General features: G+C 39.8%; 1 protein-coding gene across 3 annotated transcripts in view; it reads left to right on the forward strand.

Moving 5' to 3' along the window:
* The window catches only part of fgf2 (fibroblast growth factor 2), an 84,444-nt gene that overhangs the window by 25,043 nt on the left and 44,496 nt on the right, over positions 1-14,905 (forward strand). For all 3 annotated transcript variants that reach the window (XM_069925222.1, XM_069925219.1, XM_069925220.1), the window contains exon 2: positions 13,882-13,985. In XM_069925222.1, coding sequence (XP_069781323.1) covers positions 13,882-13,985 — 104 coding nt within the window. The remainder of the gene's footprint in view (positions 1-13,881; positions 13,986-14,905) is intronic.

A 14,905-nucleotide genomic window follows, 5' to 3' on the forward strand; every position in this document is an offset into this window, starting at 1 on the left:
CGCTTTAGCTCACGCCCTGGGAACCCAACTCCACCACACCACTGCATATCACCCACAGGCCAACGAGTTGGTGGAGAGGTTCCACCAACGCTTTAAGGCAGCCTTAATGGCACAGCTTACCGGACCGACGAAATCCCATGGGTCCTGTTAGGAATCTGCACTGCACCCATTGAGGACCTTGAGGCATCCTCTACTGAGTTGGTCTACGGCACACCCTGAGCTATACCGGGTGAATTTTTGACGGCCCATGAGGATTTGGGGGAGCCTTTGGCGACCACATTGTCCTGACTATGTGAGCACCTAGGCACCATGGCCCCCACTAAACCTAGACCCTATGGCCAACCCTGTACTTGCATCCCAAAGAACTTTACTAACTATAAATATGTGTTTGTTCGGCATGGGGCTCACCGGCCACCTCTACAGAGGCCTTATGATGAGCCATACTGTGTCATCAGACACAACGCCTTCACCTGTGTTTTGGACGTTGGTGGCAGGGAAGAGACTTTGACACTCGACCAATTGAAACTGGCCTACTTGGATTTGGACCAGCCCATCACTTGCCCGACTCCACGGCGCAGGGGTCGGCCTCCTAAAAACAAGGCTCCTATCGCCTGTTCTTTGTGGGTGGGGGGGGGAGTTGTGTAGCGGCCTGCGTCTCATGCTGACACAGGAAATGGCTATCTAATACAGTGACTGTTTCCATCGGCCGCCGGCAGAGTGGTGAAATTGGCCAATCACTGCTGGTGGATCACAGGAGGCCTAATCGGGGCCTGGGCATCAGAGGTAACTAATCAGCAGCCGGCCCGCTCAAGCCAAGCCCTGGTGGTGACGCAGCTGAATTGACTATAAAAGTCAGAGCTGCCACTGAATAAACTCAGTGTTGAATTCACTCTATTGGTGCGTGTGTCTTCTGTGGATTCGAGCTACAGCTTTGGGGCTATAACTGAGAGCTATAACCTAGCTGTAGCTGTAGTGACCTTGCTACTATATGTGTGTGTATGATTATTATGTACTGTGTATCGTGGATGTGTGTTTACTGTGGTCTGGAGAAATGTTTTGTTGGGTTGTATATGTACAGTCCAATGATTATAAACTTGAACTTGAGAATAAAACAGAACAGTATACAATGTGTTGTAGGAATGCTACTTCTATTTCTAAGCTCCAATCCTTTCCATAAAAAATGCTATTTGCCTTTCTAACACTTGCTTCAACTGCTTGTTAATGTGTTATGGTTCATGCAGACCACATGTCATGCATTCAGATCTTTTTCCAGTATGATACTCTCTTTAAATTCTTTTGTCGCTTGGATGTCCGGGCAAATTCTTTCCTTGTCGTAAAAAAAAAAAAATAACTTTTGTTTTTCCTAACTCATTCAACCTCTATATAATCTTCTTGTAGAATTCAAATATCCCCTCAGCAATGTATCCTATTTTTGGCAACTTGGATACCTTCCCCTTCTAGGTCATTGAATATAAATTGTAAATAATTGAGGGCCAAGCACTGATCTTGAGGCAATCCAGTATGAATAGACTTGTTCATTCTTATTCTTTCTTCGGTACAATCCCAATGTTTCCTGCACTTTTTTAATTTCAGAAATTTAGAACAAATTTTTCCCCTGACAAATTCTGAGTGAATTTTATTCTCATCTCAAATTTTTGGTTGGTGATTGATGAATTCTGTAGAGGTGAACTCGTTCCTGACTGGTGAGACCACAGTGGGGTGCGGGAGGTCTTTGATTAAGAAGTGGAAATGGTCAGAATCTTAGCGCCCCCACAACCTTCAAGAAGGTTATTATGGGCGAGAGTAGGGAGTGGTGAAGGGAATCTGAGAGGTAGGTATATTAAGTAGTTGATGTCTGGAACCTGCTGACTGAGGTGGTAAAATCTGATACAAATCAGTGGGTGGATGGCATGGTTTGTGGGTGGGACTGTTGGCATAGCGGTCGGTGCAATACCTTTACAGTGCCAGTGATAGGGACTGGGGTTTGAATCCTGGGTTGTCTGTAAGGAGTTTGTATGTTCTTCCCTGTGTCTGCATGGGTTTCATCCAGGGGCTCCAGTTTCCTTCCACCATTCAAAATGTACCAGGGCTGTTGGTAAATTGGATGGCACGGACACATGGGCCAAAATGGCCTGTTGCCATGCTGAATGTCTAAATAAAATATTTCCAAGGCATTTAGATTGATGGTTAATAGGCAAGGTAAGCAGGATAGGGTTCTGATCTGGGCAAATGAGATTAGTGTAGATCGACTCACCATGTCAATCAACATTTGACAATGTCCAGTGCTAATGACTATTATTTGCTCCTTTACTTTTTAAAAAAAAAGGTCATTGGAATTTGTTGGAAGTTAAAAGTACAAACATCTTACTGATCAACTTTTATAACTGTTCCTCTTTCAATAAACATTCCATCCAACCCTTGTACTTTAAAAAAAAATATACAACCTTTGTGCCCTAGTATTTGAATCCTTTGCTATAGAACATAATTGTCAATTTCATGATCATGGGAAAGAAAAATCAAACCTCTTACAGGTGACCTTTGTGTTATGGCGGTTTGGGTAATCAAAATTTGTCCTTAAATAATTTACAAATAGCTATCAAAATGCTTGTGACAAAGAATACAAATTTACTGTTAAAATTGATATGGAAAAATATAAAATGTTCAATTTTTATTGACGCATGTACAAATAATTGAAAGTTGTGCACAAAAAATGGTGTCGCAGACCACTTTCGAGGAATAAAATCATGCCCACCTCCAAACTTGCACGCTTCCATTGTAATGAGCGGGTTCTCTTCAGAATTGCTCATTTTATTTTTCATACATCACAAAATACTGCTGATGTTCATTATCTGAAATAATTTTTAAAATGGTAACATTTGGGGTGAGACAACATCTGTGGAGAAAAAAAAACAAAAGTTAAGAATATTATTCTTTAATGCAAATCGACAATCCAGATAATCCATAATTCTAGTCTGTTCCTTCATTTTTCCAGTTTTTACTTTTGTAATTTAGGACATTTGTGGTTTCTACTTGCATCACTCGCTCCTTTCGTTGCCTGATTTCCACCTTTTAGAATAGTTTTCTGTTTCTGTCTCTAACTGGTGCAACTGCCTCAACTTAAAATTTCTTATCTCAGTTTTTTCCAGTATTGATGAATGCTTGTTGATCTAAAATGTTAACAAATTTCTGCTACTCAAAACTGTCTTCATTGCTCATTATTGTAAATCAGTGAAAACAAGAGTACATTTTCTGAAGGCAACTTTGACACTGGTTGATGTGTTTAAATGCCAGAGGGTTGATTTGATCAATGGGCTGTTATACACAAGTCTACATTAGAGTTACAAATCTTTGGCTTGGCTTCGCGAACGAAGATTTATGGAGGGGTAAATGTCCACGTCAGCTGCAGGCTCGTTTGTGGCTGACAAGTCCGATGCGGGACAGGCAGACACGGTTGCAGCGGTTGCAGGAGAAAATTGGTTGGTTGGGGTTGGGTGTTGGGTTTTTCCTCCTTTGTCTTTTGTCAGTGAGGTGGGCTCTGCGGTCTTCTTCAAAGGAGGTTGCTGCCCGCCGAACTGTGAGGCGCCAAGATGTACGGTTTGAGGCGATATCAGCCCACTGGCAGTGGTCAATGTGGCAGGCACCAAGAGATTTCTTTAGGTAGTCCTTGTACCTCTTCTTTGGTGCACCTCTGTCATGGTGGCCAGTGGAGAGCTCGCCATATAACACGATCTTGGGAAGGCGATGGTCCTTCATTCTGGAGACGTGACCCACCCAGCGCAGTTGGATCTTCAGCAGCGTGGATTCGATGCTGTCGGCCTCTGCCATCTCGAGTACTTCGATGTTAGGGATGAAGTCGCTCCAATGAATGTATACAGAGCCGTTGTCATACCCACACTCCTGTTCGGCTCCGAATCATGGGTCCTCTACCGGCATCACCTACGGCTCCTAGAACGCTTCCACCAGCGTTGTCTCCGCTCCATCCTCAACATTCATTGGAGTTACAAATGACATTGTTATTAATGACAAGGTAAAAAGACAATTGGCTATTGGAATGTGACATTGTGAGGAAGCATTGTAAATGAGAAGACTTGAGCAATAATGAGGCCAGTGTTTATTGACCATCTCTAATTTCCCTTGAGATTTTTCACTCTGTCTAGTTGAAGGTACTGCCACTGCTTTGTTGTGGAGGAAATTGCAGGATTTAGTTTAAAATGAAATAATGGGGAGAGATTTGAAGATTACATGCAACTTGGAGAACCAAAAGATAATTCTGCAACTCTAGGGACTTTGTTCATGGCGTTGATAAGGTTGAGGAGATGATTTCAAAGAAGCAATGGAAGTTGATGCAGTATATTTAATGCACACTACAGCAGGTGGCAGCCAGAATGATGGGCCAAAAATTATGCTTAAATTATGTGGGGATAAATCAGATGGAGGTAACTTCTTAGAAGGGAGATCATTTTGGATCTCTGGTGAAAATTAATATTTTCTTGAGTAAGAGGTTTTAAATCTGAAGAATCAGAGGGATTTTGGTGTCCCCAGATATACGCAGATTGTAATCAAGGAGTCAAATGATTTAAAAAAAAAAAAATTGTATTGGAAATACATTGTGAGGTAATAACATTAAAACTGTCCAGTGTCTTTGGTTGATCCCATCTCTAATTCTGATGATTTTTGGGTTGCAAAAGTTCAATAATTTTGGAAAAATTACACCATGACTTAAAGATTATTTTAAGAATGCAAAATTAGGGAGAAAACAAATCCAAGGTCGAGGATCATCTGGGAGTTCAGAGAGGATACCTGTCTGCAGTTATGGAAAAGGTTGACTAAATGACCATGTGGTCAATCTCGTAATTATCCAGTCAAAAGTTGGGAATCTTCATTTTTGAGTTCACAATAGGATTATTCAGGCTATTCAGCCCCTCCAATCCAATTAAATGCTGCATCTACCATATGCCATCTGAAGATGCTAAATTCTATTTCATCGTAACTCCTTTCAAACCTGTATTTACTAGCAAATTGTTTTTAAACTGGATGATCAGAGCGGTTTCCAGTACATCAGCTAGAATACGAAAGCCAGTGGCTGATGTCTCTGTTTTTCTGCCTGTATTAATTAGAATGAGATTTTACAAGCTTAATCTCCTCATTTTTCCTAGCAATTTCTCTGACAGACTACTTTCATCTCCTTTTTGTTTTTGAGCTGGCCTGCTTCTAAAGCCTTTAATAACATTAAAAATTTAGTTACTTCCTTTCAAAACCTTTTCCTTTGACTAAACTAATTCCACTTTCCAAAATGACAAGGATTCTTTCACTATTTACTCACACTGAACTTCTCAGCTTGATTTGCCTCTCCTAGTATCTTGCTTGGTAGGGGAGTCTTCTCCCCCCACCATCAATGTGATCTATCAGGATCATTGCCTGAAGAGGGCACACAAAATAATTGAGAACTCCCTCCCCGACCTGCACACAGCCTTTCAGTGCTCCTGACAGGGAAGAGATGCAGGAGAATCTGAGACAGTGCCACCAGGCTGAGGAACAGCTTCTTCCCATGGGCAGTGAGAAAGCTGAACCATCAAAGGAACTATTCCCACCAACTCCTGAGACTCTCGTATTAATGAAACAATATTTATTTGTATAGATTAAATGCTTGTCTTACACATGTATTGTTTGACTTTGTTTTTATGTCTGCGTGTTTTGCATTGAGGACCAGAGAACAATATTTCCTTGGGTTGTACTTTTGCAATCAGATGACAATAAACTTCTTTTGTGGCAAGGAATAGTCTTCTTTTTCAGATTCTCCAGCTGCCATTTTTTGCCTTGCCTCCCAGTCCCTGATCTTTATTCCACATGACTCACCAACCTCTGTTGATTTACACTTTCGCACCAGTGTGTGACCAACTTTGAACTGATTCCCAAATGATCCATTCCCTATATATTTCAAGAGCTCTCAAAGCTGGAAATTGACTAGACTACAAAGACAAGTGGAAGAGGTGCTCAGTGAATACAAATAATTTGTCGTTAGTTAATTCAATTTAGAAAAAAATTTAAAAATTCTGAGTGGTACAGCTAACTCACCAATCTCCCTCCCAAGTCTCTCCACATAGTTCCCTCCTGTATATTTGAGAATCTTGGGATTGGTGGCTGGACAACAATAGTTAGTGACTTCATAATGTGATGTTTCATGGTAGCCCGAAATGTATAGCAGTAACGTGGAAATCCATTTCCCTACTTCACATTGATTGTTGGAAGATAGAAGTGCCAAGTTGTATTCCCCTTGAGAAGATTACTTAGTATGTTCATTGAAATTTGGCAACCTTATTTAGATTACTTAAATGTCCAGATTGTATCCTGTGATTTATCTTGATTTTTATCAATTAGTACACTCCTTATCAGAAATGATGTGACTCTGAGATGTTGAACCTTGTTCCTGTTGCTTTTTCTTCTATTTTCTTTCTTTTTATCTCCCGCTATTCCCTGATGTCTGTCCCGTTTTTGAATCTTGGGAGGAAGAGCTGGGAGAAGAGGGACTCGTCCTTCTTACTTTTTTCCTTTTTTTAAAACAGACCTTGTCTTTTTTTCTGATTTTTATATTCAATGTAATATTAATTGATTGCTATATTTCGTGTTTTCTTAAAACTTAAATAAAATATTTAAAAAAAAAACTTTTTGCCATGGTTCTGCTGTTAAGCCCAATTATGATCATGGGTTCCTTTGCCTGTTTTGTATGATGTTTCAATCCTGTTAATGTCAGCATTTATCCCTGGCCAATAAACAGCAGCTCTGTCCCTCCTCTTGCATTTTTCCATTCCAAGGTGGCCCTCATGCAGCCTTTTCAGCTTCTCTTGTCACAGTGATTGAGGAATGACAATTCTGCTCTGAGTAGAAGCCCATTGACAACCCTCAGCTCAGCTCTGATGTTGAAATATCACTGAAATTCACCTCTTGGCCATCCTTCATTCAGATTCTTGATGACCTTCTGGAGAACTGTGTCCTTTTCTGTTTCAGTTGCAATCTGCTTGGATTTCATGTCAATACGGGAAGAGATTCAGTGATCAGGTTCATGTGGAGATTCACATCTGTCTCTGTGGAGCTCTTATTGTATGCTTCATTCTGCGTCGTTCCCCTGGATAATGCATCAGCTAACACAAAAGGTTTCCCTGGTGTGTACACCCTCTTGACTAGACTTTCACATGCTTTGTCACCAAGCAGTGATGTCCATCTGGGATTACTGTGAACTGGAGGTGGTGCTCTTTATCCTTAACTTAAAGTTTACATGCACCTTTCATGTTGATGCTCTGTCCATTGTAGGCTTTGAGCTGTACAGGATTTGCATGGATCTATGGTTTTATCTTCATTGCCCTGATGTTGTGCTCACAGATCAAATTGACCTTTGCTCCTGTGTCCATCATGAAAGGAATATTTGTTCCTTTTGTATGTAATAAGAGTCCATTTATCCTGCTTGACTCTGTTCACGCTTGGCTGTTCAGTGTCTATTGGTTTATCTTCCTGCACTACTATGCCCAGGCAAAGTATATAACTGAGAGCAGTTTTTCTATAGTGTGTACAGTTTCACTTTTGTTTTGTTTTCCTTTGGAAAAACACTGCTTTGAATAATGATTCTGCCTTTTGCACTTATTACAGACTTTACCTTAGGCGGGGCATTGTTTTGGTGCATATTGAGGACCACATTGTTTACAGTTGAATGTTTCTCCATCTTTTTGTTGTTTCCTATATCGATTTTTGTTTGTGTGTGAATGCACACTGTGGCTATGGGTATGCCTTCGTTTTCAGTGTCTTTTGCACTCTCAACAAACATTTTCATGTTCTGCAGAGCTAATTCACTGGCATGGCAGATCTTCACAGCTCCAGCTAAGGTAAGCTTTATCTCACAGCAACCTCTCTCTCTCACTTTCTTATCAATAATCCCAAACACAATTTGATCATGGATCTTTGAATTTTGCAGTGATCTGAAATTGCATGTTCTTGCTTTTAATTTCAAGTCTGTTTTTTTTAAAAAAAGTATCAAAGATCTCTCCCTGCGGAGGCGTGCATGAGTGAAACAAATAGCTCTCTTTATGTTTCATTTTCCTTTGGTGGACAGTGTTCATCAAACATCTTAATAATCTTGTCGAACTTGCCCTAGTCTTCTCCCTCGGCAAAAACAAAGTGTTGAAAACCTCTAGTGCTTGATGTCCTGCCATGGTATGTAGCAGTATGGTCTTCTGCGCATTAGGTTTGCTGTAGAGTCCAATAGCATAAATCTTTGAGCAACCTCCACTAGTCATTGACATTTCCAGTCCAATTGACAGCATCAGGGCATCAGAAGTCTTTACACTTTCCATAGCTCTGCTGATAGTGACTGATACCCACTCTACACATTCCTGATGTTTCTTTTTCTCCTGGCACCATGCACACTCCTGGTACTATGTGATGTTTCATTTTTTTTTGTAATAAAGAAATCTGGGTTCTTTTTAAAACAACTACACTTTATTAGCTATAGAACTCATTCAAGACAGTGTGGAGGCATTCATCTTGTATCCAGCCAAAGCTGCCACAAACTAGTCTCTGACTTCTTTTAGTGGTCAGGAGGATTACTAGCACTCTATCATTACATACAAGATTGCAACAGCTGAGCAAAAAAAAAAATTGCTTCCACAGGCTTTGCTCAGGGAGAGAAGGCTTGTTGGTAAAAGAAAACTACCAAAAATTGGGTTGGGAATTCTATTTGGCCATTTCAAATTGAGGCAATTGTTTCAGTGAAGCTGTACAACTCTGTTAACACCAGAATTGCCTTCAAAATAAATTAGACTTGATAGGAAAATATTTGTTGTTTTGGGAACAGTAGCTTCTCATATGAAATGTGTGTAAGTAGTGACAAAATTATCACAGACCGAACATATCAATGAATCAGAGAAAATAGAAGATTTCTTTGCAGCTAGTAGAGTGAATTTTCCTCAATAAAGAAGTCATTAAATGTCAGTTAACCATATGCAGGTTTTCACAACAGACATTGCTGCAGCTTTATAACAAAGATGGTGGCGCATGAGGTTGAAGTGGCCACTTTGGATCCTGACAACTAAAATCTCAAACCCACTACATGGGTCTATAATCAGGGCACACTCATTAATATACAGGACAAAACATGAACCAGACTTTCAAATTATTGGATCAGTAAGATTCTGTGCAGTTTAACTACTGCAAACCATGCAGCGGATCACAGGAGACACATGAGGCCATTGGAAGCGGTGCTAGAAAAGGCAGAATCATGGAAAACAGGCCAGCATTGAGGTTAGACGAAGAATTAACCCCCTTCAGACCCGTGCTCCTGATGATCTTGGTCTCAAATGTAAGATTACTGGAGAAGAATATGATTACCTGAGGCTACATCTGGACCAGAGAGAAATGCAGGGCTTCAGGATACCATTCCAGACTCAGCGATCCAGCTGGATGGCTTTCATCTCTTTCAGAGCAGATAGAGCCACTCCTACTTTTAGCAAGACTTGAGGAGTGAGACTGTGCATTTACATTGAGAATTAGTGCACCAGTGTCTCTGCTGTGAAGACCTGCTCACCTGAGTACCGCCTGGTGAAATGCAGACCCTTCAACCTGTCCAGAAATTCTCACCCATGCTGATTGCCGCAGTCTTCAATCTGCCTTCGGCTAATGAGGCTGAATCCATGAAGGAGCTTTACAGTACCATCTGCAAAGCCCAGACTTCCCACCACGATGGTGCCATGAATGTTGCTGGCAACTTCAATGAAGCAAACCTGAAAACAACATGTGAACCATGACCAGAAGAGAGAACATCCTGGATTGGGTGTACACCAAAGTCTCTGGTGTGTTCAAGGCTGAACCTCGCCCCCATCTTGGTTACTCGGATCACATATCTGTCCTGCTAACCCCAGTGTACAAATTGCTGGCAAAGCAAATTAGGTCAGTTTGCAGGGAGATTGGAACGTAGGTGTGGGGTGGAGTTGGAGGCAAGAAGCAGCGCTGCAAGATTGCTTTGAGACCATGGATTAGAGCTGTTTCAGGGAGACAGCCACTTATAGTGATCATGTAAATGTAGAGAATACATGAGCTCAGTGACTGGCTACATGAACTAAGAGACTGGCTACATCAGCAAGTGCATTGAGGATATCACAGATCAAACACTTCACAACCAGAGCTAACCAGAAACCATAGTTGGATGCGGAGGTCTGGGCCCTTCTCAGAGCTTGTGATGCTGCATTCAGAACAGGGTGTAGGATGGCACGAAGATTAGCCAGGGCTGAAATCTCCTGTGCAATCTGCAAGACAAAGCAGAGGCATGCACGGAAGATCCATAGACGGCTGCGTGACACAAGCTACGTGAGGCTCACGTGGCAAAGGATCAAGACTATAATGGATCACAAGTCAACCTTGCGAGTTAAGGATAGTGACGCCTCCCTTCTCGACAGACTGAACATCTTTTATGCATGGTTTGATGAGAAGAACAGGATGATGCCAAAGAAAGCTCTGTGTCTCTCAAATGAAAGGAGCCCTTGCATAGCCACGACTAGCCCACACAAGGCAGCAGGACCAGACAATATACCTGGTTGGTTACTGAAGGACCGTGTAGACCAATTGACTGAGGTCTTTACGGATATCTTCAACACTTCACTGGAGCAGTCCATCATTCCTGCAGGATTCCCACCTTGCCTCAGATTCACCTGAGGACTAGTGTGTCTACCGGCCATTGATTGTAAGCTATTAAAAGCGTGTTTGCCCTCCTCACTTGTCTCTGAGTGCATTCAGTTGCGTTACACTTCGTAAGAATATTAAACTTTATTTTAAAAAAATGTTTATTTAATTTAGACATACAGTATGGTAACAAGCCTTTTTGGTCACGAGTCTGTGCTACCCAATTTACACCCCAATAACCTACACCATTGGTACACTATGAATGGTCGGAAGAAACTGGAGTCCCCAGAGCAAACCCATACAGACATGGGGAGAACATATAAACTCCTTAGAGACAGTGTGGGATTTGAACACTTGTCCAGTCCTGATCGCTGGTGCTGTAAAGGTGTTGTGCTAACTGCTATGGCAACCGTTTTTCCCACTAGTATATAATTATAATAGTAAGGCTATATTTGTGAATTTGGGGGAGGGGGGTTTAATTATCTATAATGTTGGTTTTTTGGGGGGGAGCTCCATGGAAGGGCAGGAACCTGCAGATGCAGCGATGGTTAAATATTTTCAAGGAATATGACTGAAAATAAAGTAAAATGCTTTAAGGTTTAAATATTCTTACAAGTGAAGTTTGTTCAGTGTAAGTACAGTGTAGTATTTTTGTCTTTTAAACTTTATTGTTAATGCAGGTGTATTAGGCATTGTAAGAGTGTCAAGCAACAGGAAAACTGGCTTATTCTGAATTTACAAATGCCCAGAGGTGCCAGATACCAGGGGTTTTCTGCATTTGTTTCATCAGTAGCCTATGTTAACATTCACAGTGTCCATGTAATTTATTGCAATCACTATTTTTGAGTTTAAAAAATTTGTGCAAATAAATTTAAATACTATAATTTTTGTGATGTATTGCATTTCTATTTTGTGAATTTCAGTGAAGTGTCACCATAAGACAAAGTGATTTTTGGCAACAAATCTTTGTATTCAAGCCAAGTGCTAGAAAATCCACAGTGTGAAATATTTCCATTCAGATAATGTTTTGTCTACAGCTTCTCCATCCCAAATGACTGGATTTTTGAACTTCAGCTCCAACTGACTCCCTATTTCCAATTTCTAAGAATGACCAATGGAGTCACCTTGGAATTTGTTTTGCTTTTCCATCAAATGAGTAGTTGCAAATCTGTTAATAGTGAACAAATTATTGTCAGTGGCTATTTATAGGTAGTAAAGAAATCATGTAATTCCTAACTTCAGCTGAATTTAAAACCATGTCATTAATTTCCCTTCATGAGCATAACTTCACTCTTAAAAATGTGTTTACTTGGGATAAGAAATGAAGAAAATCTATTGTTGGATGAGTTTTGTTGTGGATGATAATTTTTTCCTCTTGATATTGAGACCTGCTAAAGTCATAGCTTTTATTTTGCATTACTGATCATTTATGACAGGATTCATGAAAACTATCCATCTTATTTCTTAATTAATTACATCACCAGGACCTTTATAGACTACATGTTAAGAGCAAAGGTTTTAATTTGTAGCTGACGTGCCTAGAATTGATAGTTGAATATACAATAATGCAATTAAAAATAAATAGAATAGGGTTATTCTGCCTTGATATTTGCCAGCAGAATTTTATTCCAGTAATGGACAGAAAAGAATGAAATAAGGTTTGGGGGAGGTGGGGGGGGGGGGGTGGGGGGGAGGGTGAGGGAAGGGCAGGGCAAGATTTCAAATGTATTCTGATGTATTTAAATAACTTGATTGCATTCTTTCTCCTTGCTCGCACACTTTTGCTTTTCTCGCTCGCACTTTCCTCAGCAGTAGTCATTGTTCTGAAGTAGAGAGGGGCTCGGGTAATATCTCTTATTTTCAGACTGGAGAGATGCTAGTATTGTGTAGGAAACATTGATAATTAAAGGTTGTTACATTGGCCGTTTTTACCCATTTTACAAAAGCCTTGGTTCCAGCCTATACCATGGATATTCAAATTGAGAGAGAGGTTTTTTAAAAAAAAAACCTTTGAACATAATGAAAATAAAGGAATATATTTATTTAAATTTCTTTGTTCAAAGTTCACTTTGAGAATTTTTGTCCTTTTGGTATTTTTAGAGCCCATCAATTTATCAACATGTAGTAAATGGGGATGTTCACAAGCCTACTGCTCTGTGTTTTGCTGCTTCCCATTCTGCCTGTTATAAAGGGCTCCATGTTTTTCCTTCCAATTTCTGTCTGCAATATTTTCCAGAGGTTTGACTGAGATGTCATCTTCCCAAATCATGGCTTACCCTCCCCAATAGACCTTTGCCACATCTCATTTATTTCTTGCCTCCTCTCCCCTTTCAGTATTTAAGGGTCTGTTCCCTTCATAACTCCCTAGTCTGCTTCTCTGTCCCCACAAACCACTCCATTTTCCTCTGCAACCCTAAAAGCTGCCACGTCTTTTTCACCGATTTCCCCTCCCATCAACTAGGAACCTGAACAGTCCTTCAAATTGATTCATTTGCCTTTCTTCCAATCTGGTGTAATTTTTTCCAATCAGAAAGAATCTATTGGTGGAACTCAGCAGGTCAAGCTGCATCCGTGAGATACAAAAAAAGTTGACGTTTTGAACCAAAACTCTTCCTCAGGACTAAGGGAAGTACAGACAGAAACAATATTATTTTCAGTGTTCACAATGTGGTCTTGACATTGAAGAAAGCCAAACATGACTGTTTTGTGGAGCATATTTGTTCAGTCTGCAAGATTGACTTGAGATTCTTTTCCATGCTACTTTAATTCTCCATTCCACAGCTACTCTGACTTAGCTGTCCATGGCATCCTACACAGCTATAAAATCCAACATCAGTACACTGTAGCCTTCTGAACTTGATATCAAGTTCCACAACTTTCTCTGCATCAGGACCAGCCATTTCTGCTGCAGTGAGAGTGACTTTTTTATTTCCATCTTCTCCATTCTGCTATTTACCAATTTACCTGGAAAAAATGGTATTTGTTTATTGGCAATGGATCAAACCTCCTCTTATTGCATAAGTAATAGAAAACAAATTCTCATGTAAGCTGCGCCAATTCAAAAAAAGTGATTTCATATTAAAAAAAGATTATCAGCAACTTCATCCATCCTGTGGGGGGGAAAAAAAGAACCTGAGGCTTTACTCAAACCCTAAAAAAAAATCTCTTTTGGTAATTTGAATGGCATCTAATGTGTGTATTGAAAAACATTTTTTCCAGTTAAACTACAACTGCAGGCAGAATCTATTGGAGTCGTATCAATCAAGGGAATCTGTGCTAATCGTTACCTTGCTATGAATGAAGCTGGGAGATTGTATGGATCGGTAAGCAGAATTTTTTGATAATATCAGTACTTGATGCATTTATTTGTTAATCTCATTGCAAATTAAATTCTATTAAATATCCAAATATTCTGAAACTTGGGTTGAACGCAAATATTGCTAATACCCATATTTATTTAAAAATGTTGTAAGTACCAGGAATTTATTTTAGTGGATATTAACTAATTGCATTGGTTTACATATAATGGTTGTGTATATATAACATTCTTGATTGACAATGTGAATTAATTTAAAAAAAAATCAATAATTTTTGCCATTTTACAAGTTAGAATGTTATTGAAGTAAATGACTTGTTTAAGTGTTGACCCAAAGGAGCATCTTAATTACAGGCCTGATCAAGTCCATATCCCTGTTATTAGCAACACATAGCGTAGACAATAAGTATAATGGTAAATCATCCCCATCCTTGTCCATTACCCATTTAACTGGTCTTGTGCTGTCACAGACATTCCTTTTGTCCAATCCACCGTTCTACTACTTGCCCTGAAATTTCAAACCACTATTTTTAACATTTCCCAGTTCTAACTAATTTTTGAAATGTTAATTGTTTCTTCAAAAACTGCTTCTTGTGCTGAGTGTTTCTTGCATTTTCTTTATCCTAATATATTTTCTAAACACAATCCAATTGCTGGTTTGGGGTCAGATGTTTTAACTTCCAAGTCAAAAACTTGAAGGGCTTATTTATTATGCTTTGTATGAGTTGTGGGTTTTTTTTTGCCTTTGACATCCATCTTTAAAATAATTTTTAAAGTAACCTCACAATCAAATCATTATCTTCCTGCTGATGCTAATATTATTTACGGTTCAAACTGGATGTAGTAGCTTCCTGTATGATGAGGAATGAAGTACATCATACAGGTTCAGTGGTTTACCTAATGATGGATTTTTTTTATTTGCAAAAC

The sequence above is a fragment of the Narcine bancroftii genome, chromosome 3 (genome assembly GCF_036971445.1).
Source record: "Narcine bancroftii isolate sNarBan1 chromosome 3, sNarBan1.hap1, whole genome shotgun sequence".
In the NCBI taxonomy this organism is placed as follows: Eukaryota; Metazoa; Chordata; class Chondrichthyes; order Torpediniformes; family Narcinidae; genus Narcine; species Narcine bancroftii.